This window comes from Onychostruthus taczanowskii, unplaced genomic scaffold (genome assembly GCF_017590055.1).
Source record: "Onychostruthus taczanowskii isolate IOZ18803 unplaced genomic scaffold, ASM1759005v1 scaffold7, whole genome shotgun sequence".
Classification (NCBI taxonomy): domain Eukaryota; kingdom Metazoa; phylum Chordata; class Aves; order Passeriformes; family Passeridae; genus Onychostruthus; species Onychostruthus taczanowskii.
The window spans coordinates 13518234-13544158 of record NW_024504786.1 but is presented as its reverse complement, the minus strand read 5'-3'; the positions used below and the strand labels follow the sequence as shown (position 1 = coordinate 13544158).

Below are 25925 nucleotides of genomic sequence, written 5' to 3'. Positions count from 1 at the left end.
AGTTCTCGAGAAAGGGGAAAGGGTTTTATTCGGGGTTGTTTCCGCAATGCCGGACCAGCGTTGGGCAACGGTAGTTCCTCCGGCCCCGCTGCGAAGCACTGCACTGAATAGACTAAAATATCTTTGCTCTAGAATTCCAGTAGATATTCTGGGTTAGCAGTTTCTGCTTGCAGTGCCGGGGTCTAGGAGCAAGTCTATGCTCTCCCGCATCAGGCGCTGTATCGGTCACCCGCCATGGGTGAGGTCCTTCCGCGGCCCCCGGCGGCGCTGGTAGGGGCGCTCCGGCACTAAGATGGCGGCGGCGGCCGAGCTGGGCGCGCTGGGGCGGCGCTGGCTCTGCTGGCTCCTGGGGCTGCAGGCGGTGAGAGCCGGACCGGCGCGTTCGCGCTCGGGGCTGAGCGCGGCTGCGCTTCCTGAGAGAGGGAGCGGGTGTGAGGGCGGGGAAGGTGGCGTAAGACGTGTCCCGGGGCGGGAGGCGCGGTCGTTTCCTCCCGCTCCTGCGGCCGTGGCCGCCTCTTTTGCTTTCTATGTCGGAGATTGGTCTCTACTTCTGCCTTCTTTCCTAAACAGTTTGTATTGGTGCTGCATTTTTTTTTTCTACTACAGTAAATTATTTGGTGTGAAAACAAAGCAGTGTAGCGTGTATTTGGAGCCAAAGCTGTTAAGGAGAAAACACTGATGAAATAAGGCGCATCACTTGCTAAGTGTCTGAAATTATCTTGTTCTGATGGGAATTTGCTTTCTGGAGTCTCAGGGGTGTTTTGCAGTCCCAATCAGAGACATTTATTATGGTTAGTGGTTTCTTGTTTCAGGAAAATAGGATAGTTAAGATACTAAAAGTTGAGTAAAAATATTCAGGATAGAGACTTTCTTACCTATATTGTTTCTTTTACCTCTCTGTACTCTTATTCTCAAGGTGTTTTGAGCTTGCTATGTAACCAAAACCGCCTGAGTGAGGAATTATCATGTAACGGAGCCTTTACTTGCTTTCATACACTGTTAGTGTTTTGGTTGGTTCTTTCTCACACACACAAAGCCAAAAAAAAAAAAAATCCTCAGGAGAGAATTGGCCTTACATTCCCGGATTGTTCAGGGATCTGCTGGGCAGGGGGTCAGGAGAGGCTGCTGGCAGTGCCAGTGCCCTGTTGTTGCTGCAAGGGGAGCAGAGGCAGCAGTGACAGTGAAGTGAAAAGATGACAGTGAAGCATCAGAGGGGTGGATGGCAAGCAACAAGGTGCAAGAAAATGGTTTTGGTTGCTACCATCATTGATTTAATAAGTGAGCCATAATTAAAATGTAGCTTTAGCAGAGTTTGGAATGCTCCTTGGGGGCTTTTTGTACTGCTGTGTCATTGTTGTATTTCTTATTGCCAGTATTCCTCAGAAAAGATAAATACTTGAAAAGGGTAAATACTTTGAGAACTAAATACCTTAGTAAAGATCCTAAAAAAAGGCTACATTATTCCAGTAGAACGGGGTTCCAGTTTTGCTTGCCTCAGTGCCCTGTAGGAAGAAGAAGAATAGCATTCTGCCTGATAAAGTAGTGATTTCAGAGTAGCTTTTTTGTGTATTATACTTCTCTGTTCATGCTTTAACTCCTACTTTTTTAGCAGATACAGAGAAATAGAATAATGAGGCACCTAGTATATTTTCTACCACTCCTCAGTCCGTGTTTTCTGTCACAAAAGTGACATGTCTTTCCTTCAGCTGCAGGTTGGCCACTTCAGCAGAGAAATGGGTTTTGTCTCTGCCTAACTTGGGTGTGCTGCACGGATCAGATGGCATGTGAACGTGAGAAGTCTGTTTTACTGAATGACAAACTTAGTTTTTCTTCTGCAGTTCTGTGTTTGGCCCAGCATAATTCTTCTGAGCCTGGCCTGTTTCCATCCTGCCGAGTTTGTGGGTGCCGTCACTCAGCTCTGAGCACAGTGCTGAGTGCTTTGGGTGTAGGAGGTTTTGCCTGGGTTTTTTTACCCACACTGAAAAGCATCTGGGAAAGCCACCTTCTGTCTCTCCACTCTTCATTTCCTCTCTCACTTTTTCCCCTCCAAAGCAGGCAGCTGGAAGGGAAGGTTTTAGCCAGGCGTGAGAAATCCATGTGTAGAAAAGTGGGAATGTGAATTTGCTACAGAAAGACATTGAGGGGCTGGAATGAGCCCAGGGAAGGTCAGTGGAGCTGGGGAAGGGTCTGGAGCACAGGTGCTGTGAGGAGCAGCTGAGGGAGCTCATTCAGGAGAAAAGGAGGCTCAGGGGGAACTTATCAGCCTCTGCAACTGCCTGAAAGGAGAGCGTAGCCAGGTGGGGGTCAGCCTTTTCTGCCAAGTAGCAAGTGATGGGACGAGAGAAGATGGCTTCAGCTTGCACAAGGGGAGGTTTGCATAGGATATTAGGAATAATTTCTTCACTGAAAAGGTGGTCAGGAATGCGCTGCCCAGGGAAGTGGTGGAATCACCATCCCTGCCTGGGAGTGTTCAAAAGGCACGTGAATGTGGCACTTGGGACAAGGTTTGGGGCTGAACACTGTAGTGCTGAGTTAATGACTGGACTCAATGGTGATCTTAGAGGACTTTTCCAACCTTAGTGATTATATGAGAACAAAACCCAAATATCATTTAAGTGTTGTGATTGGTTGCATTATATTTGCTGTCCATAAAAAGCAGAGCTGGTGTTTTACATAGAAGCCATGGAATTGAATGGCCTGCTGATAAATCAGAATTGCAGGTTTTTATCTGCACTTCCACTTAATAATATGTGCAATTTTCCTGTAACATCAATGCAAACATGAAATTAAAATCCTACCTGTATGTCTTGTTGAGCACTTTGGTTCATTTCATCACTTCCTGGTTGTTTTTCCTGAGCTTAGCTGTTGCATTACTTTCCACGAGTGTTTTCAGTGATCCGAAATTTTCTGAAATTCTTTTTGAAGAGGAGGCTTTGGAAGGCCATAACCATGTGCATTTCAGCTGATTCATTACCTTTGGGTTTCCTTCTTAACTTGAATTTAGCAATAGGAAAGCAGTAGAGCTATCAGAAATGTATACAAATTAATTTTGGCAGGTCTGATACCTTGAAATGTACATATGACGAGTGTCTGGAATTCCCTGGTGGGTTAAGGTGATGTTTTGAACCCTTGGGCTGACCATTTAGGCATTACTGTAAACCAGTCACAAGAGACTGACTTGTTCTTTCTAATCATTACAGCATTTAAAACCATATTTTAAAAACATTAATACTAAGTGTAACATTGTATTGACTTTCAGGTAAGTGTTTATGGAGCACAGTTGTCATCAGAAGCTTGCAGAGAGCTGGGCTTCTCCAGTAACTTGCTGTGCAGTTCTTGCAACCTTCTTGGGCAGTTCAATCTGAATCAGCTGGATCCGTTCTGCAGGGAGTGCTGCCAAGAGGAAGCTCAGCTGGAAACCAGAAAGGTGAGTTTTGGACCAAATCCCTTGTGGAATAATTTAACGTGTCATGTTTATGAAACTTTTCGTTTAAAAAAATGCATGAGAATCTGGGTTATCACCTCAAGAGGAAAATGCAGCAGCTATTCCTAGCCCAGTATACATCCACAGGGTCTAGATTTGCAGAGTTGCCATAGTGCTGTGAAATAATGTCCCTGTACCAGCAGGGGAGTCTTTGGTTCTTTGGCAGCCCTTCTCTGGTGTTGTGTGACCATATTTGGGAACTATATCCAGCTTCTTTCTAAAGGAAGATCCATGGGATTGGAAGAGGGCAGAAGAGGAGGACAAGGAGAGTGGTGCTTGATGACAGCTCCTGCTTGGTCCCTGACCCGTAGCACAATGGTCAGGATAGCTGAGTTCAGTCCTGGGCAGCAAAAGGTGCTGCAGCCTCCAGGGCAGTTCCTGGAGTGGCACAAGCCTGAGGGAAGCAGGACTGCTCTATTCCATCCTGCAGCAGTGAGAATGCTGGGTATTTTGGGAATGATCTCTAAGAGCTCATGCTGTGCTTCCATCTGTTTAAGGCAAAACCTTCCCTTTATCTGTAGTAAGTAAATATCTGTGTTCCTTAAGGTATGATATCAATGAAGAATGTTTAGAGTTCTTGAAAAGAATACATGTTTTCTAAGATGTGGTAATTTAAGAGTGTTCTAGAATGTAGTGAAGACAAATTAATCATCAAGAAAGTAGAGGTTTCAAGGATGAGAGGTGCTGAAATTATTTTTAATGGCTGGGAGATAGTGAAATAACTGGCATAATGAAACTAATGAGGAAATCTAGCAGGTTTTTCCTGTCAATTAAATTCAGCCTAATATTTAAAAAAGAAAGTCTGCCTTTAATTTTTAATAAAACCACTGATTACAGTGTTAGGTACAATAAGTATCAAGAAGCATATGTTTGAGATTGGCAGAGAATTCATAGTTTAATTAGAAGCTTCCTAATATTGACAGACTTTAAGTTGTAAATTTTATGCATTAACAAAGCAATTTTGCAATACAATCCTTATGGGACTTGATACCTAAGGCTTTTTCTTTGCTAGATACCTGAACCTTATAAAGGAAAATTTGTCTCTGGGGAAAGCTCCAGTTCTTTTACATGTGTATGCATATATATATAGAAGTATGTACATATCTGTACATATGCAAACACAAAACCTGAGGTTTCAGAGTAAAGTCTAATGAAATGTACTAACAGGGAGTGGCAGAATAGAAAGGGTGTCCAGCATGTTCAGTAACAGTTGTGCTGGCAGCAGCAGCGAGGATTCATGTCCTTATGTAAACAGAGGATTCTTTAATTTGCTCAGGTAATATTCTTAGAGTTTTGCCTCTGTGCATAACATGTAGCACGAGAACTTACGGAGCAGGACAACTTCTGCTGTCATTTGATGGGAGAAGAAGCTTGAGGAACTATGTTACATTTCTGTCAATGTAACTTTTGAAAAAATGTCTTAAGAATTTGTCAATAGTGTACTTAAGGATGTAAGTTAGTTTGTACTGTGAACATTGTATTAATAAAATTTGGATTAAATAACAGAAATTAAATTAATAGTCTTAATTTCCTGAATCAGACCTAGATTTCATTGTGTGGATAATTACACTTTCTGTGTAAGGATAAGCAAATGCCATTTTGTGATCAGGACTTCACATTGTAAACATTATTAGTCTGAAAACTTTTATTTTAGTTATGATCAGTGAAGTAAAATAAGTAGCACAAAGCTGGACAGGGCCTCAAGGGTATTTGACAAATTCCTTCATAGTGGAGCAGATTTCCTTGTATATTCACAGGAAGCAAGAAATTATGTCTTATAAGTTACTGGTTTTTTAATCTATTTGTGTTTTACCCACTTGGGGTTGGGCTTTGTAGTAAATGTGAACAATGTAGATTTTGATTATTACTTTATCTTTCCTTATTTCTGTGATATTTCTGAAGAAATATAATGCAAATGATATTTGAGATTTGGAGCTAATATGGTAAGCATCAGCTTGAAGTATGGGAGTGATTATGATAGTATTTTCATATCTGAGTTTGAATGCAGGTTTTCTGTATTGTGTGCATGAATGGAAATATTGGATTGTTCTAACATTATGATTTCTTATAGCATCATTTCTAATTTTCTTATGAATGCTGTTTCAGAAAGTGGAAATTTTTTATACTGGTACTACTGCTTAGAAATGTATACGTCAGATTTGGCGATTGGTTTTACGTTTTTTTTAAACTCATTCTCAGTAACTTCTCTTGAAGACTAGCCAGTGGAAAATTAGTGTTTGGAGACTGTTAATATTATCTTAACATATTGTATTCAGAATCATCACATTTTGAATTGACTTGTGTTTAACATAGTTCTGTTTGTAACAGATGTCTGTAATTGAGCTTGAGATTTTACTATTACATAAAAGTTAACAATATAATTTTTAGTAGCTTCTTGCTAAACAAGAATTTTCATGCTATGTATGCAGACTATGAAAACTGAATGCTGCCTTTTGCTATAGTTTTTCCTTTTCCCTCTTTTTTTCTGCAGTTACCACAGAAATCTTCTTTCTGACGAAAATTTGATAGCAAAGAGTGAATGAACATTGAAAGTTCTTAAAGGCTTTTTTTTCCTACCCTCTTGCTGGTAGAATTTTTCATCTTATTCTGAAAACCTGCATCTCAGTGTAAGATGTTTGACTTTGTGATTAGCAGCCTGGTGTGTTGCTGAGCTCCAGAGCAGGGGTGCTCTGGGTTTTGCTGAAGCTGTGACTGTGCTGGAACCTCCCCCAGCGCAGGAATTGCCCTCCTCTGAGCCACGATCCCAGTGTGTGACACAGCTCCCTCCTTACCCGAGCCACTGCTGCCTCCCAGGAGGTGGCACAGCACCTTGGTTGTCTGTGCTACAAACAGGCTTGGCAGCTACTGAGTTCCAGGACACGCTTCAGGATTTTAATTTTATTGTCTTTGCAGTCATGTGGCAAATACTAGAAATAGGGAAAGCAAGAGTTAGTTTATTGCACGACTTGTGCTTGAGTTCTAAATGAGAATTTAAAATTAAAGGTAATAGCACATCTATCTGAGAATTTTTACATAATTGCTGCTTTTCACAAATGGTCTGTGAAATATCCTCAGGCCTAAAAATATTTCATGCTGCATAGTATCACTGCAACCTCAAATGAGATGTTTAAAGATTTGAACTATTTCATAGCCTTCAAAGAAGTGTATTTATTAATCCTGCTCTTGTTATTGGTCCAGTAGTTTGTGAATTGACATTGTGGAAAATAGCTGTGAGATATTGTTGTTACACAAAATTTGTCTTGCTCTGAACTGCTGCTGACACCTGTCCAGTGAAATATTTTAATTACATCATAATTGTACTGTGGGTAAAATGAAAATTGTTTTGGTTATTTTCTCCTCCTCTAGAGATTTTGTATTCAGTCTGACACTAATTCAGAAGCCAGCTTAAACAGTATTGCTTTAGACAGCGGCAAGTTTTAAGCCTCAATCTGTCAGAGGCAGAGTACTGCTGGTGTGTAAAACAGAGAAGGATGAAATGGAGGTGAAGCTAACTGTGCGTGAAATTGTAGTAGCAGCAGAGATTGTCCATATTTTGCAGTAGCTGAAAATAGCTGCACTCCATCTGCAGCTTCACATAGGCTGTGTGATCGTTTCAGACATAGCTGTGAGCATATTCCATTAATTTTATATTATAATCTTAGATTTATCTCAACAATATATGCGTGTCAAAATCCAAATTGATTTTAAAAATCAAGTCTGTGATAAATTTTGCAATACATTAAATTTTATAATTGCACTGTGCAGCACTGCTGCAACCCAGAAAAGTTATCAATACATCTAAATGGAGCTTCGAAAAATATATTTTGCTCACTAATATGTGTTGAACTTCAGCATTTTAAATTTCTACCTTGAAGTATTTGTCATATTGTAATGTTAAAGTGTTTGGTGATTTAGAAAACATGACACCAGGTGTAATGGCTGTGGGCTTCTTCTATCAAAAAAAAGCAACAAAACAAATGAAAGTTTTCTTAAAACTCCACCCTTTTACATGTGTGGAATTCTTAAATGTGCTCTCATGAATTATAAGGAGGAATAAGGTGACATTGTTGTTCAGACTTACTTTTTAAAACTCACAATAATTGCTGGAAGTAGAATAACTTGAAGTGCTTTTAATGCTTCTGGTTACTCCTGTGTGACCCAATTTACATTCATTTTTCAGGTGTTTTTTTTTTTCTTTTCATTACACTAATTAGAGTGCTACACTCAAATTGCTGTTGACTGCTTTCTTGTTCTGCCAGAGGCTCTTAACATGAATAGGTCCACGTTCATTGGAACTTCTGGTTTTTAACTCAATGGTTAAAAACAGAGAACTACTTAGAATTCATTGACATCTCAGAGATGTAAAGTGTGAGTCATATCAATACTTACAGAAATTAATTAGAATTTTAGTTTACTTCTTCTAGCTGTTTCTCAAAACCCACATCTTCTTCTGTCTTTTTATGTGTACTGTAAAATCTCTTCAAAACTTTGTAAAAAATCAAATTGTGTTTTTACCTTACTGTAAACTGCACGTTCCTTATTTCTGACGTGTTACACAAAAATGGTCCAAATTCATTGGTTTTCTAGCAAGTGTGACTTCAACAATAGTGGGATCCAATGATAGCATATTTTATTTAACATTCAAGTAAATAATCAGACCTTTAATTTTTTTTAAGATTTATAAGATTTGTAATTAAGACTTATATGTCATATGATCTCCTTTCAAAGTTTGCTTTTAACTCAGTGTCCCATACAGTTCATACAGGGATGATTTTATGGGCTATATTGATGTGGAACTTAGGGGACCTGAGATGATACTGTTCTCTCTAACTGAGAAAGTCTTTTACCAGTACAGTTGCTTCAAAATATTATTCACAACCATTCCTTGTATTAAAAGTGCTGCAATGGATGTCCTTCTCAAGAACTTTACTATGTACACTCTTTCCCTTCCCTCTGTACATGTTGTTATTGGCAATGAAAATTAATGTTGACAAGAGTAGTCCTAGATAAGGAAGGTGCAGCTAACTACTCAATGCCTAAGACAGAAATTTACTGCCTTTTGTTTGGTTCAGATTCACCAAGTGTTCATCTCTGTCAGATAAACTAAGATAAAATACCTTATCTGTCTGTAGCAGGGTAAGCCTTACCCATGGAAGAGCTCTATCTGATCTTATCAGTGAAAAAAAAAGCTTAGAGAACTATAAATGTGAATTTGCTAAATGTGAGTTTCAGCTGTTGATGTGCATTGTGCTGGTCAGTGGAATATCTTTAGCTAATTAAGGCTGACCTTCATCTAAATAAAGTACTGGCATTTCACTCTACATTTGTTGAAGAAACTTCAGAAAACTGCGAGTCTTAAAATTAATGAAATGTGCAAGGTCAAATAAATATCTCATGACATGTGTTCTCACTGTTGTCTTTACAACTCTAAGATGCTTTATTTTTTAACAAAAACACAGACTGGAGAATAGAAGAGATGTTCAGGGATTCTCCTTCTAGAGGTAAGTAGGTGCTTAGATAGAATCAGGTGGCATAGTCCAGAATTGAAACCTGACCTGTTAACTTCCTGTCTGTGCTCTTTCGCTTGCATGGTTCTGACTAGGTCCAAGTGAGAGCCTGTACATAGGAGCCTTTTTTCTGCCACCCTCTCTATTCCACTCAAACTGGGTCTTCACACCACCTAATCCAAGTGACAGCTCCAGAGGTCTAAAGTTGGTGGTTGCTCAGCTTCTCCATTTTCTCTCTGTCGCCCTTGTGCCAGATCTCTTGCTCACATGAACTTACACCAAATATTGCAGAGACCAAAGTTAATAAAAACAGGCTGCCAGGAGCAGAAGCTGGTTTGGAACTTTTTGGTGGTTACTGGATTTAAACAGCACAGAAGTTTATAGAATCCTGCAAGGAGGGTATAATTTAAAACCAAAAGTAGTGGTGGATGGCACATTTCCTTTATGCTGAAGAATGTAATAGTAATGCACAGCTATATTTTGTATGTACAGAATAAAAAGTCTCCTTTGAGTCTCCTACTCAGAGCAGAACTCAAAGTTCAGAGGATCTCCAGGAATGCAGATTATACAGTCTTGCTTGGTAAATTCCTCAGTGCTTAATCACCATCATTGTGATTTATTTTCACCCTTACACTCAGTCGGAATTTCCTTCCCCACAAATAAATGAGAGCTTAGATTCTGCTCAGCTTTGTTCAGAGCAATTTACCTGTAATACATATCACTAATCACAGGAGTAGCACTGATTCACATAACTGGTTTTTGACTGCTAGACTCTGTTTCCACACTCTTGTTTAGAGTTAAGCATCTCCCTTCACAGGATAATGAGCTGTCAGTAGTAGAAGTTGCTTTGTTGCTAAATTTACTGATGACATCTGTTCAGAATGATGTGTGTGTGTAGCAATGACTTTCTTGGCTTGTATTATAGAGCAGTAATTCATGATGTTCCTGGCAATAAGGCTTTCTGACTGCTCCCTGTTAACCCACAGATTCTTACTCATGTTCTGCCTCCAGGGAAAGGAAAAACGAGGGATTTTGAAAACCTTGAGCTGTGTCCGTGAGTGCCTTCTCTCCCACTGAAAATATTTTATAGTTTGTATCTCAGTGTAAATTCTTTAGAAGGTTTCTAGTTTAGAAGACTACGTTTCTAGTAAAAGTCACAAATGAACTGCTAGTTAGAAGAGTTTAGGAAAAAAGCAAAAGAAACTTTCAACAAAATCTTTTTGTTGTAAATTTCTTGGAAGAACAAATATTAATTAACCTGTTTTGCTTTCTGTGTGTGTGGATGGAACATAGTAAAAATCAAGTTGTATGCTTTCATAAGAGATAATTCACCCTATTTTTCAACAGTACCATTTTGCATATACTAAGGAACTTTGGCCAGTAAGAATAATAACATCCATATTTTTCCTGAAGTTTTTTGAAATCAATAGGAGATGAGGAGCTGTTTTCTGCAGACCTGCTTATATCATAATATGAAATTAGAATTGCAGTGAAATTTCATAAAAACAGTGTTTACATTGGAAAGAGAGTTGTTACTAAATATTTAGTGGAAGATAATCTTGTACCTGAGGCAAGTGAAAATCTAGAGGTTTAGCTGTAGTTGTAAGTTTGCTTTTCTGCTTATTCTCAGAACTTAACTATATTTTTTAAACTGTTTGATATTAGGAGAAGACAGTATGCACATATTGGAGAGAATCTGGGTACTATAAAGTAGCTATTGCCCCTTTTGTGGCTCTGCCTTAACAGCCTATTTAATTCCATGCTTTAAGACATGCTGGTACTGTCAGTTGATTACAAACAGCCATACAAATTCAGCCTGAATGACACTTTGTAACCTGTGTCAGGCAGGGTCACCTCGAATTAATAATTAGCAAAAAGCAGTCGGCAAAATATAAATGCCATAGAAGTAAAATTAGGTATAACTTGTTGTGTTTTATTCAACTTTTTTGTCGCCTTTGATCTAACAGAATATTATTACAATCAAGGAGTAATCTCTGTTCAATACCACTTTTTGCAGTTCAGTTTGGTCTGAATTCCTATTTGGTTGTTAATATTAATGGTTATGTAGCAGGAATGTCACTTTTCTTCTGGAGTCTTCACCATGAGTAACTGTGATAACAATACCATATCAATGTATAAATGAAGCGCTGCTGGAATTGTGTCTTGCAGAAATTGCTTCGCTTCCTAATAGCAGGTGAAATGTTTTCTTTCATATAAGTTAAAGTTCCTTCGTTTTACAATGCATATTTTTAACTAGCACAATCCTGAAGCAAAAAGGTGTTATTCTGATATAATTGGTACTCTCCTTCATAATTAAAGCAGACATGGCCAGTAATGTGGTTTGTCTCTTTTCATTTGTGAAGAGCGATCCTGATTGCAACAGTAAGGACTGTTACAAGAGTTTCAGATGCTTTCCAAAAACTTTTGGAATAAACTGAACTCAAGTTGATACTTTGGGAAAGATGAGAGAGTAGTTCAGATATTGTCATGGTAGCTTTAGAAAACATGCTGTTAGAATGTTATAAAAAAAGCTAAGTTCTTTTTATAGATGCAGACATGAATCAGCACTTGTTTGGGATGTTAACATGGACACCAGTAATAGTTTAGAATGTCTTTATTTCATTGCTTCTAGTACTAAACTCACTTTCATGAGCACTAAAACAAGTGAAGCATTACTTTAAAATGAACTAACTCATGAGTTAAGCATTGTATAATGAACTGACTCAAGATGTTTGTGTGCCTCCATGTGATACATGTCATTCTTATTAATACTTGAACACAGTGACTGCCTTCACAAGGAAATTTGGAGAACATCTGCTCTGGACACAATGAGATGGTAGATATTAACAACTAGGCTTTTGTGGTGGGCTAAGTGATGCAAATAAACCTGGGTTTTTTGCAAAAGACACCTTTGTTTAGAGTTATAAATGAAGCCAGTTGATCCTTCTTTTTTTCTGGTCTAGCCATCGAGAAAGCAGCTGTTATTCCCAGCATGAATCTAAACCTTTTTGTCTGAGAACATTTGGGTTTCAATTATGGCAGAATTACAAGCTCAAAATTTAGACATCAGTTATGGAGCTGTCTTCTGTGTAAAATTTCTGTAAGATATTGGCCAGGAGTTACAAACTGGGAATAGTGAGGTATTACAAAATGTCTTACATATATTAGATTTCTACAGTGATTTTGTTCCATTAAAATTTGTGTTTGGAAGGAAAAAGACCAAGAATAATTTGCAGTAATAAGAATTAAAAAATGTTTATTTTACTGTTCTAAATTTGAGTGTACTTAGCTTATGATAGACTTATATAAAATAGTTAATTAAGTAGATAGAAGGCTATTTATTCCTTTGTCTCCTTCTTTATACTGACTTCTTGATAGAAAAATGCAGATAGCTATTAGTATCAGAGAAATCAGGATAAATGTTCAGTGGATTAATGAATATGCAAAGGAATATCTAAATCTAGGATTGCTGATAGAACTATTGAATTTTTTTTATAAAAGAGACAAGGTAAGTGAAGTTTATGAACCATGTGCCATGTTTCCTCCATCTTCATAATTACTTCATGTTTTAATTCCAGAGAAATTTTAATTATGCAAGCTAGTATCTGAGCTGTTTATCACTGCCTTTTTTAATTAAAACCTTGAGTTGGGTGGTAAAAAAGCTTTTAAAAAGTCTAGTATTTACGATCTTTTGAGTATTGTTTCATAATATTTCTGGGTTTAAACAGTCAAATCTTAGGTTTTTATCTTAAATACAATGTTTAGTTGAAAATGTATCTGTAGCTAGGCAAATTTCTGAGCTGCTGTTCTGAACAGATAATGCAGTATAGCATTCTCTTTTCAGGTTCCCATGGAAGTAATGATTATTGATTAGTTCATGCCAAGAGAGAAGTTGTAATTACCCTGCAAATGATTAGAGTATTTCTTATGTTCTAATTCATAGTATTTAAGCAAATACTGAGTTAGCCCTGAATCAGAATTTGAATACTCAGAAATGAACATGTATTTTTGCCTGCCTATAATGCCTCCATGCAATAGGTGATGGAATGTTAATAAAATTGTCTTGGAGATTTCTGTTGTGTCATGTGTGGTTTGCTTTTTTGGATGGGTTCATGAAGGTTAGTTTTTATTACTTGTGTTCGCAGTTCATATTTTAAGTGAAACATTAATTTATGTAATTTCAGTAAGGTTATATTTTCTATACTCAGACTTGCACATTTTTATGAAAACGCTGTCTAAAAGAACATGAAAACAGAGGTTTTAATTGTCTATGAAAGCTAATGAATTAAATTAAAAATAGTTAAAATAAACTCATTCTGTATGCTAATCTATAACAGTGAGGTTTAAGGCTTAGAAGAATGTGATTTGGTATATAGTATTATCTACCTATAGTATATATACTGTGTGTAGTATTAAAATGCCTTACTTCGGAGTATGAAGTTCTGTTTTAGTAGCTAGAAAATATGTTGTCAATTTATTTAAGATTCACCAAACTATACAATCATTTGCATGTTGCAAAAATAATCACAAGATAGTCTAAAAATATGACAGTATGCAAGATAATTAAGTGAACAGTTTTTATAGATATTATATAAAATTTAACTTATATTTTAAGGAGACTGAATTTGAGTATCTTGCATAGCTGACAGAAGTGATTAACATCTAAGTGCAAGTATCAAAGTAAGCCCAGCTTGTACATATTACTTCACCTAAGGCCTGTTACTGTGGTCTGTCCTCTTTCTGTAAACACAATGAACTAAAATCAACCAGTAGCCCAATTGGGAAATTTAAAATTAGTGCCTTATCTTTATTATAAGTATTTGAATGTCCAAGTTAGGTTTAAAGTGGAAACTAAAATTTCATTTAATGACATTTTGTTAGTATCTTTGGGAAGGAAGGAATAGTTTTCCTATTACTAACCCATAATTCCTTTTGTAACATGTCCAGTTGAATTTTCTAAATGAAACTTTGCTTACAACAACAGTATATCTCAAATGATCTTTTTTTTTTTTTTTTTTTTTTACATTTTTAGTATAATGAATGAAGATTATCATGTATTGTGAGTGAATGGTCAGTTGTTGCATAATCAGAGACAGGTCTGGAATTGGGATTCTTTCTAGGATCTTACTTGTAATTAGCATCAACAGAGTAACATATTGTCTCCTCAGATAACATACGATAAATAAACTACTAATTTAGATTACTTTTGTCATTAACAGCTTCTGTTTATTATTACAGCTTTATCCAGGAGCTGTTCTAGAAGTATGTGGATGAAAATTGGGAAGGTTCCCTCAAGTCCAGGGTAAGTAAAGCCACTAGTATTCCTTCAAATATGAAATACTGTCACAGCTGAATGACAAAAGGTACTTTCAAGTACATTACTAGTCATAAATTCAGTATATTATATCAGAGAAGTTGTATTGACCTGAAACTCAGGAACCGGTCTCCAGTAATTGATAGATGAAAGTATATTGTGCACTTATGGAACGATTTTATTTTCACAGATCCTGCCACATAATTGTTTTATCAGTGGATAATGACAGTCAACTAACAGGAATGGAATACAGTAGAGCAAAAGGAAAATCAGTACCATCAGTGTCTGATGGGAGGAAGCTGCAGGAAAAGAGTCTGTGAGAAATTTCCAGCTGGACTTTTCTTATAAATTAGGGAAGAGCTTAGGTGATAGCAGTACTATGGTTTATTGTGGGGTTTTTTCATGTAATGAGGACCCTAATACCATACTCCCTAATGCTGTACTTTGGACACAGTCAGACATAAGTACTAATCTAGCTTTAGAATTTAAAATTGCACAAACAGCAGGTCTCCATCTACTCAGGGAAGTATTAATACCTCCCTGTTTGAAGGCTGGCTGACAAAGTGTGAAAAAAAGGTTTTAAAACAGGTTACAATTTACATAAGTTGTACTGCATTATATCCTTTCCTGCCACCTCTGCCCACACAGTTGAGTTGAATGACAAGGCCAGAGCAAAGCTCTTTTCTCTTTTCCACTGTATAAAATGTCCAAATGAGAATTCTTTAGATGACTTGTCATACTTGAGGGGCGTGATAATTTCGTTAGCACAGGAGTCCGTATTACCTCCATGACCGTTCAAATTTAGCAAACAAAAACAGTCTCTACTGTTGTTGCCCATTCACTCAGCTGCTTTATGGTTCTGGATTTGTAACATGAAAGTGCTCATTTGAGCCACAGGTTTGAAGGACAAGGTTAACCTGTTAGCCTGACTCCAGCCTGCATTGTGTTCTCAGTTATCTTCACATGTAGGTCCTTGAAGGAAATGGCCCTCAATTCCTGCTGTGTGCACACTTTGAAACATGTTCCAAAGACCTGGAATGGTGCAAAAGGAGAAACTTGAAAATTCTGACTAGTTGTTTTTTCCTTTCAATTCTTGGTTATCTAAACCTTCTCAAATATTTACACTCCGTTTATCATATAGGTTACTTTTTAAAGTGGCTGGATACATTTCATTGTTTTTTTAAAAGGATCTCTGTTTTGACCACCAGTCAAAACAGATTGGTACAGTAAGAATTAAAAAAGGACTGACTAGTGCACTTAAATTTACTTTTTGTGTTTTCATCACCAGTTTCTGCAGCTACTCAATTTAAACTTATCTTAACCAAATTTACAGCTAGGCTATTAGAAGAGGTTGGAAGATGAGATATGTATTAGAAGCATACTTAGAAATTTTTAGAAGCAGTAGAATATATTCTTTCAGCTGGTATTTGTCTTCACACTAGTATTAATCTCAGCATACCCAGATTTTCTCCTTTATTTTAACTTCTAACAGAAACAGTGTTTAACGTCTCCATCTTAAGACATTTACATTCAAGAAGTGTTTTTATTTTAGCTTTTCACTTGGACATTTGCTATGGAAGTTAGGTTGCTTTAAGGTCACACTGCTGCTTTTGAAGCATTGTCTTTGTAGGCTTCACTCAACTGTGTAGCCTGTCACTGACAGTGTCTCATCACAAATAACTGAATCCTTTTCCATAGCTTCTGTGAGGGTTTTGTTAGAGTTTGTTTAGATGAGTTTGGTTTTTCTCCCCAGAATATACACAAAATGGCATTGTTAATTGCAGGATTTGTACATATTAGAATTACATGGATTAGTGTATGTTACTACTGTATTCTGAGATTGGTAACTATGAAGTCTTGATCTCTAGGTACCTGTGTAAATTGTTTTGTCACTTGGCTTAGTCCCACAGACTTGATGTGTCTCAGGCTAGGTCTGGATTATGTTTTATTTGGCTTAGGGATAACCAGTGTTGTTTTGTTGGTTTTTTTTTTGTTGTGGTTGAATTTGTTATTACAAGATTCACATATTAAAATAGTTAAGGATTGAAATGAGTTGAAGTAATAAAGGTTGGTAAAAGTTACACAACTGGAAGAAGCTGTGGGTTGCTCAGTCCTTCTCTGTCAAAGTTTCTTTCAAAATTACTGGTTATATAATCTTCAGCTAAAAACAGTTGCTCAGTCCACCTGTGTGCCTGAAATGTGAGAATCATTACATATGGAATATATTTGTATATACTAGGAAAGCAAAGGAGTGAGAAGTGATGATAAAAATCTAGTTCTCGGCAAGAGGATGGAAAAGTCTGGTCTTCAGCAAGTTATCTCAGTCTTGAACTGGATGTTATTGTTTGTAGTGTCACACCAAACTACTAAATTTGGCATTTGTGAATGTGGACAGGGATGTCTGCTAGGTTTTCCAGATACAGTTTCTTGTGATAAGTCTGATAACAGATGACATTTCTGTATGCCTCCTTTAAATTCAGTACTGAAATATTCTTACTGATAAGTTTCCCTTAAAAATAAAGGGCTTTATTATAAATGCTGTACTCTGTAATATTATTTCCTATAGTACATCTATTTTGAAATTGTTCTGTATAAAACTGTTCATAAATATTTGTCATTTAAAAGCACTTCATCAAAGCAGAATATTACAAATCTGTGACAAGATTCATAGATGAAGCAATACCTTAATATTCCAGGTAACAGAACGACAGTTTTTGGCAGACATCCACAAAACTGAGGCTCTGGAACAGAATAATGAGTTAGTTGGGTCAGTGATTAATCTTGTGTATTTGTTTTAAGTTGACTTTTCAGTGGCAGCTGTGTTCTGTTCACCATGAGATAGGAGATGGGTGTTTAGACTCCTACATTCTCTCCAGTTTGTTTAAAAAACTGAATCAGACTGGGTTTTTTCATTGAACATTCCTTTCATATTTCTCTCCATTCTTTTTTTTTTTCAATAAAATAATTCTCGTCTCTCCTTGTGAGTTAAGAAATGGATGTGCTCACAGCAAATCTGTTCTAGAAAAAAGGTCCTTAGTCCTTGCACTCATGCTGTGTCCAGCTACATTAAATCCTCTGACTTGAGAGACAATCAGCACTATCATATCACCCAACTTCTCCAAGTGTTAAGGGAATTCTTTTAGATACTAAAATGTAATTTCATATGGGATTGTATTGTATGAGGTAAGATCACTCATTTCCTAGTTATTTTAATCTGCAATTCATACGTGCTGACAAAAGAAAGTTAGAAAATTATACTAACCTTAAACCTTGCACAGATAAAAGCATTACTAAAACTCTTGCTAAGAAATTTGGATATTGTAGTGGTAGACATGCATTGCTTTATTGTAATCTTTTGCAAATAGATGACACACAAATTAATACTTCCCTTCAGATTTAGAAATGTCTCTTGCCCTACTGCTTTTACAGGGTACCCTGTGTTTGGGATTTTTTGAAGTTTCTTCTTTAGGCTTGACTGGAGCACTGTCTTGGATTCGTTTCTGAAAGCATGTGGTGCTTTTTATAAAACCTCGGACAGCTGCATTGTAACTTGATTAAGAGACTACAAATGGTAGTTATTGATGTGCCATATGAATTCTTAAATTTCAATTTTTGTCTCAAACTGAGGTGCCCAAAAGGTACAGAGCTATAGTCATTAAAATGTAAGTAAGTGCTTGTGTGCTGTAGTTCAGTCTTTTTGCTCGGCTTTCATGGGAACTTTTGAAGCAGACTCATACCACCTTCAAAACTGCAGAGCATGTATTTGTCCCCAAAACTAACGTCTGAGGGAAGACATTAATGTGCTTTTGTCTTGCCCACTGATTTACAAATTCACATTTCTAGAAAATATTGCCAGTTGTTTTAGCAATGCTTTACTATTGGTGGCATTATCAAATTTGGAATTTCCTGTCTTCATAAAATGTCCCTCTCTTACTCTACCTTTTGTTTTGGTTTATTTTCATGGATTTAACCCTTGATAACTGGCAATGCCTCAGTAAAATGTTTTTTAATTCAAGTTCATTTCAGGTACAAAATTCTCATGTCTGTATAGTCAAGTTCTTTGTGCCTTTTTATGTAAAATTTTGCAACATTATGCACTAACTTGTGTCTCCAGTAAAATTTCTTACTTTCAAATGGCATGTGTCTAATAATTCACAGCCAAGCAAGCAACCCTTTAGCTTATCTGAAGTAACATTACACTTGCTTTCTGTTTATTCAAGTTAACTCAGAACAACTGTTAGTTCTGCCTGGGGAGATGTTTCATGTCCATTTTGGGTCAGGAAGTTCTTTTATGCTGTGTCTTGCTGCACCTCAGAAAATAGTGCAGGTCTGGGCATATATACAGACTTGCCCTTTTGGCCACAGTGATTCTTAGATTCCTGCAGTCTCCACTTAGGGATCTGGGATTTAACTCCAACAAACTAGTTTTCACAGACTTTCTTATTACACCTCTATGTTTTGTATTGAAACAAATGGACATTTTAACAATAGCAGTGAGTTCTCCAATCTGTTGTGTTCATGGATAAAGGCTGCTTTTAGGGCTTCAAAAGCACTGTTCAGTGGGGGCCAGGCTTTAAAATGCTGCTACACACTTGATCCTTCTCTGACGCTGTAGCTGTAGTTGATTGTGGGGCAGCCCTGCCTGCTCTTCAGGATCACCTGAGGAGTGCCTTCCAACAGAAGTGCTGTGGTACCGCTCATCATTTACCGGAGCATAAGGTGAAGTGGTTTTGCAGAGCTGTCTGCAGAACAGCTCTGACTTCTGGTCTGGGGTTTAATTCACCAGCACATGGTGTCATGGCACGAACTCAGGGTTCATCTTACAGAAGTCACGGTGGAAAATGCCTCTCCTGCTCATCCACAGATAGGTTAGAGAAAGGTTTGTTTCTCTGGGTGTGTAATTTCTAAAGCTGCTACAGAGAGAAGAAAATGGGGAGATGGCTTGAATAGGATTTAGTATTAAACACGAAACTACTAAATAATGGTGTATAGATGATGTGCAAGTACTAATTAGAGATACAACCATAAGAAGCAATGTTGATGTCAGGGTATAGAGGGGAAACTGTTGGAGCAATGTGAAGGTGGAGCATATGCACCACATCCCATGATAAGCAAGCACTGATATGTCCCTAAATGTGCACTGTAGATGCATTTGACTTCCTAACCTCATCATTTCAAAGGTTGCTAATTCAGCTCAAGGATTGATTTTGGGGAAAGAAAAAAAAAGCATTTGATGGGATAATCTGTGTTTTTAATGCATGTCAGTATTCGAGTTTCTCATTTTAGCTTCCGAAATTCAGAATATACAAATTATTTGTACATCGAGTGTTTTTCTTTGTTGCATCGCAAATTCAAGTGAGTGATGCAGAAAGTCTCTATGATCAGCATTAGAAATAAATATGGCATAACAGAAACTAATTTTGTTCCAGCTGTCTAAAATTTCAGGAAAAGCATTCTGTAGTGCTTCAGCTTTCAGAAGATTTAGACATTTGACATTGATACAAGTGTGTAATAGCTACTTTTAATGTGGCAGAATGTAATGCTGCCTATAGAATATTCTTCTTCCACCTAATGCTGTTTCTACGTTATGTGAGCTTGTTCAGTCCAACACTGCAGCTAGAGAACAGCCTCTCGTGTCCAAATCAGCTTTCATCTATCACTCAAGTAACAAATCCTCACACCTGTTACAAGCTTGAAGTGCTGTAACCTGAGGTCCCTCCCAAAGGCAATTTTTTATTACAATCAAGTTACAGAGTTCAGATTTGCTTCAGAAACTTTATCCATTTTACTATGCTCTCTTACCATTTTGCAATTAGTCACCCACTGTACTGACTGCTTCTTACAACCTTCTTTTCATAAAAAGCTCTAGAGACTGATTTCAGCTTTAGATTTAAGTTGAAGAAAAATGTGGAAAAATTCCTCCAGAAACACTTCAACAGTCTGTGGACTTAACAAATAATGAGGAATATCTTTGCTGCTTTTTTGCACATTACTTGTGATGACAGCCAAGACAACATGTCACAAGGGCATGGGAAACACTGAAGTTGAAAGTACATCTTTGAGTTAAATCAGAATCGAACTACAGTACGTGAGCAAGTACTGGTTATTTTGTGCTATTGGAAATTGTTGTACACAGCTTACAATGGCATCAGTGCACAGTCTGTAGAAGGAATAAAGACAATTTGAATGACACAACTCATTTTCTTCAGGGGTCTGGTACATCTGGCAGCTCTGTGGGCCGTTGGTATTTTTTTAACTTGTTTATATTGTGTAGTAGTTGGTGCAGCAAGCAGTGTCTATGATTTTTATCTGTACTGGGACCTCAGTGAAAGAGGGAAAAAAGTAAGTGCCAGTCTGGATAACCATGCTGAGAAAGTGTTAAGGTAACTGTCTGCAGTAATGTAAAGATAAAGTACAAAGTACAAAGATGCCAGGGGATATCTCTGCAATTACTGAGGAAAGCACTACACTTTGTCAAGCAGTATGAAACATTAGTCCTGAGGTTGCACTCATCTCCATGCACCAGCTGGATGCACTGCAATTTGTGAGAGATTCATTGTTGTCTAACCTTGAAAAAGCAGCTTTAACATGCAGCTGGCACCCTTGTAGGAGTCAGTCTGTACTGACAGGGTTCATCCTTGGGGAAACGCTACTGACATACTACAGGAGCATCCTGAATCCACTTAATGTCAATATAGATACTAAATTCAGCTTTTAGCATGTGAAAAGGAAGAACGAGAACTGTTATTTTCTAAATAAATTTTAAATATTTCTAGAATTCAGACATTCATTAAGGTGAAGTGCTAGGAAGTAGGGGATTATGCTCACACTTTGTCCTGAAATAGCTCATATTGTCTTGTCAGAGTTAAGGTTAATGCAAGGCCTGGGTTGTGCTGTAGGGATGCAGGGCCCGTGCTGCTGTTCATACCTGCTGGCAGGTGAGGGTTGCTGCAGCAGGAGCCCTCCTCAGACCTGCCTTCTCTCCATGTGGCTGCCTGGCAGCCCACAGAGCCTTGACACCGACTGCCTTCAGGAGTGTCAGGGAGAGGAGGAAATCCGAGCTTCTCTTCCTGTTTTCTAGCTTGATTGTCTTGCTGGTTTTCAACGCGTAATCTCAGAGATCTCTGCAAGACAAGACTGACCGTCTTGTTCCCTGGAATAACACCTCTCCCCACAGCTTCCTGCGTGCCTGGCCCCCGCAGAGCTGCAGTGGGGAGTGTGCTGATGAGATGGGTGTCACATTCAGCCTCCCTCACAGAGCTGATCCTCAGCCAGGTTCTGATCGCTCCAACGCTTTTCCTCACATGTGCCTAGCAGCAGCATATGGGCCAGTCTGCTGCAGGCTGTCAGTTGTGCGTGCAGATAAACTGCCTTACACAGTTGCACTAGTGTTCAAGGAAATTCCAAGCAGACAGAATTCCTGTTTGGATTACTAGCAAAAATAGGTGTTCCTTTGGCATAATAAGTTTAGTATTATTAATTTTGTGAAGGTACTAAGATTTTAACATTAAGATATCTTTTAAAGCATAATTAAAAAAAAATGGGGAATACTAATTTGACATAAATCTACTTTATGTAAGTAGAGAAGAATTTGATTTTCTTTCTTTTCTCCAAACTGTAGCTTTCGTCAGGAGTGATAAGCCAAAACTCTTCAGGGGGCTGCAAATCAAGGTAAGTAGTAGCCTAACTTTTTTGTTTGCAATGTTAAGAAGAACTGTGTTTGGTGGAGACAATTTTGTGGATTGTTCCCTATTTGCTGATCAAGTAAATCCTTTAGTATGCATATATTTGCATTGCCAGTGAGAATCTTCACAAGTTCCTGCTAGTAATGTTGATTTGTTTACTGCTCAGTAACTGGTACTAATCCTTTGGTGGTGGTGAGGTTCTGGTTTGTTTTATTGTTGTTTGGTTGGTTTTAAGCCAAGAAAAAATTATTATTATTATTATTATAGCAGATGGGAAAAGAATCTGAGGAATGTTTATATTCTGTTCTTAGTTTATAGATATCTTGGATTTACTCAAGCTATTCTGTCATAGTTTCTCCTGTTTTATTCTCCCCTAGTTTTCTTACGGAGCTGCCATTTCCATACACTCAGTGATTCTTGGATTTTTCTTCTCCTTCTCTGAACTCCCTTGCTGTGTTCTGCTGTGCTGTTTTTTCTCTATATACTTCAGACATCCAGCTTTATAAAAATGCATATACTGAATAGTGTTTCTTATGACTTGCATATATGCACAGTTGCATAAGCTGCACTGCCTTAAACTCCAGCAATTCTTTGCTTTCAAGATCTAATCTAAGACTTCACCTTCCTCCTAAAATCCTGTGTGAGCTTCAAGTGTACTTCAAAGATACACGTCTTGATTCTCACATCTTGTGCCTGCCATCTCTGTTGCCCAAATGGCACCATCTGGAATCACTTCATAGCTATGCATGGCTGCAATAAGTGATTTGTCTTCTCAGCAGCAGATTCTATGTAAAACAGATTTCCTCTGTCTGTCTCACGCATTCATGTCTCCGTGTCCTCCAGTTTCTTTTAAAAGCTTTCTCTCCTTCTGGACGTCTGTTTCTTTTTTTTTTTAACTTTGTAGATTTATTGAACATCAAAGCATTCTAGACTACAATTGGTATCAAGTATTGCCAGGAAAAAAAAAGTGCAAATGAATCTGTTTATTTCACAGGACTTTTGGAAAACTTGATAGAGGTGCCACTAGTTTTATTAAGTAAAACCAACTAGGTTAGCTCAGCTGAGCAAAGTGGAATGCTCCTGGGGCAATCTTTCCATAAACTGAAATGGTCAGAGCTTTCTGATACTGTTAAAAGCTTTTATTTGCATTACCTCATTTGGAATTTAGTGAGTTTGACAAGCGCGGAAAATTATGTTACCAGCAAAGCATCATAGGCACAGGTGCAACACAGCAAGAAAGAATGTGATTACATTAGAAATTGATAGTACAACTTCGACCTGTTAGTGACCCAGAATTTCTCAAATGGTTAAAAAGGCTGTTGATCATATAAGAAAAGTCATTCATCATCAAAAATCTAGCTTTGGTAACTTAAAACAGTTGGAGTAAAAAAACCCTCCTTCAACACCAGGCCAATGGCCGTGCCCCTCTGCACAGCCATTAACTGCTCTGGTGCACCAAGGAGAATGAGGAGAGGTTTCTGACACACACCTCCACCCCCCTTCATTTGACTTGTTCCTCCACTTCCCTCTCTCTGACATTAAATGCAAGTCAGAAGCCTGAACGGATTTAAATCACTTGAGAGCAGGGGCAGTGTTAGTATGGAGAATGCACTTGCCAACCAAGGTAACTGACTTTTCTCCTTTCCCCCCAGTATGTGCGTGGTTCTGACCCTGTGCTGAAGCTGCTGGACGACAGTGGGAACATCGCAGAAGAACTGAGCATCCTCAAGTGGAATACAGATAGTGTGGAAGAATTTCTAAGTGAAAAATTAGAACGTCTATAAATCATTGCTTTCTGTCCTCTTTCCTTTTCATATTTTGTCATGGTAATCTTCTCAGATGAAGTGCACTACAACTGAAGAAACATTCCAGCATCTGTATTAGTTTTAAAATATCTGTTGTGCTGTACTACATCTTGTAATTAGAAGGGAAGCTTCAGCACACATATCTGACAAGTTGACAAACAATAGCTTGTCTTAACATTATTATTTCAGCTCTTAATGCATTTATCATTAAGAATGCTTTGTTTCAAAGTTAATTATGCAAATCTCAGTTTGTTATAATCAGGTCTGTTTTTACAAATGCTCTTAAAAACTGAAGAGCTTCAATTAATAGAAAAGATTACCATGCTTTTTGTCTGCTGCTTTTTCTTAAGGAAGTTAGAACCAAATGCAATCTATCTCCCAAAGAAACTTGGCTACTAATGCCCTTTTTTATTTGTATTTGAACTGTCCTTTTATAGAAGCCTTGTTTACAGTGAGTACCTAATTTACAGGTTTGAAAGCTGATGGAGGAACTCATGCTCTGTACTGTGAAACATTTATTAAGTACACTTTAGTGAAGACTACATAGAAAACCTCTGAGGTGTATGAAGTCAGATGTCAGGTGTGCTTTACATCAAGTGTTTTGCTTCAGAAAACATGAGCTATAACTCTTGAAAAAGCTTTCCTTCCAACTTTCAGAAGTTTATTGGAAGTTTGTTTATGAAATTAATTTAGAAACTGTTCTTTTAAAATGTATATTTTTCTTTCTCAGTTGAAATTTATGTGAACAGGGAATATAGACAGTATGTATAGTAATGAGTCAAATCCATTAAGACTTGTTGAGTTTTTTCCACTTAGAGTCAATAAATATGGTAATCAAGAATAATGTTGGGGTTTTTTTTAAGTCTAATTAGTAAATAAGTGTTTGTTGTAATTACTCCATGGTCACCAGATTTGGGTTGGATGGGTGTTATGCTATGACCTGAAGTGGTACACAGTTTTTGTCTTCATAATATATAATTTTCTATCTCAAAAAATTCTCAATAATTTACAGACTTTATTCCTAGCTTTTGAGAAGAAATCATCAGATTCACAGCAGAACAGTAAACCTGGGACTGAGACCATACTGAACTATTAGAAGTAATGCCCTAAGGTATTCTTCAGGCATAGCATTTGGAGTTTTTATTCCCAAAATGTTCTTACAAACTCATAGAGATTGTGTGCAGCTGACTCCTATTCTTGTGAATATGCTCCTGATCTTCCAGGTGACTCAGTGTGAGACAGCTACAATAATGGTCACCACTGTCTTGGAGAAGCACGATCTGTACATAAAAAGCACAAATCTTTGCAGCTTGTGCTGACTTATCAGAGTCAAACATGGATTTTTTCTTGGGACACATGATGTGTTAGTCAGCAGATGAGCTACAACCAAAACACGTGGCATGACAACCCTGTAACCTGGTAGTAAAAATATGCTGCCATCCACTGGTCTTTTAATATACTGGCTATATCCAGTACTTGCCATTCTTGTGCTTGCCAGCAGTTTCTGTATTGATGACTTAGCACATTGTTTTAGCAGAGTATTTTTAACCTGGTTCTTCTCTGCAGTTTTAGGTACTCTTTACCATTCCTCAGTGAGATTGTTTGCTTCATTTGATATCTATCAAATACTTCTCTTTGCTTTCCTTATGTCTTTCTGCTTCCTCCTTAACATGACAGCCAGTGATTTTCTGACCTTCAGCCTCCCTTTTATTTCCATGTCTTCCTACTGCCCATCCAGTACTTCACAGATTTTGTCTTCCTACACCAGATCCCTCATGGCTGCTCTTACTTGTCTTTCAGAGAAGCAAGGAACTCACTCTTGTACCAGGAGATGACCTTTCCAGAGTGGAGAAGGATGACAGGCCAAAGAATTTCTCCAGCATAACCGAATTTTACAACAGAGTCCCAGTGCTGTTTCTGCAGTGTCTGACCTTTTCCAGTACTGGTTCTCAAGTATTTCTATTAAGGACACTGGAAATAAGCCTTTCTCCCAATTTCCTCCTAGGTTCCTGATTTGCTGATTCCTATTCCACATACTAATCTGGCCTTGGATTCGTATTCCCATAGTTTAAAAGCATGCGCAAGGTACATTCCTGTAATTCCCTATATACAGGGGCATGGTCAGAGTTC

General features: G+C 37.7%; 1 protein-coding gene across 1 annotated transcript; it reads left to right on the top strand.

Annotated features, from left to right (window-relative positions):
* The first annotated feature begins 241 nt into the window (after positions 1 to 241).
* Positions 242 to 24636, top strand: SELENOF (selenoprotein F). The gene is made up of 5 exons (XM_041421438.1): positions 242 to 361; positions 3260 to 3427; positions 14230 to 14293; positions 21927 to 21976; positions 23643 to 24636. Exons 1-5 carry the CDS (start codon positions 293 to 295, stop codon positions 23772 to 23774), a joined length of 483 nt encoding a protein of 160 aa, XP_041277372.1. The 5' UTR covers positions 242 to 292; the 3' UTR covers positions 23775 to 24636.
* The last annotated feature ends 1289 nt before the right edge of the window (positions 24637 to 25925 follow it).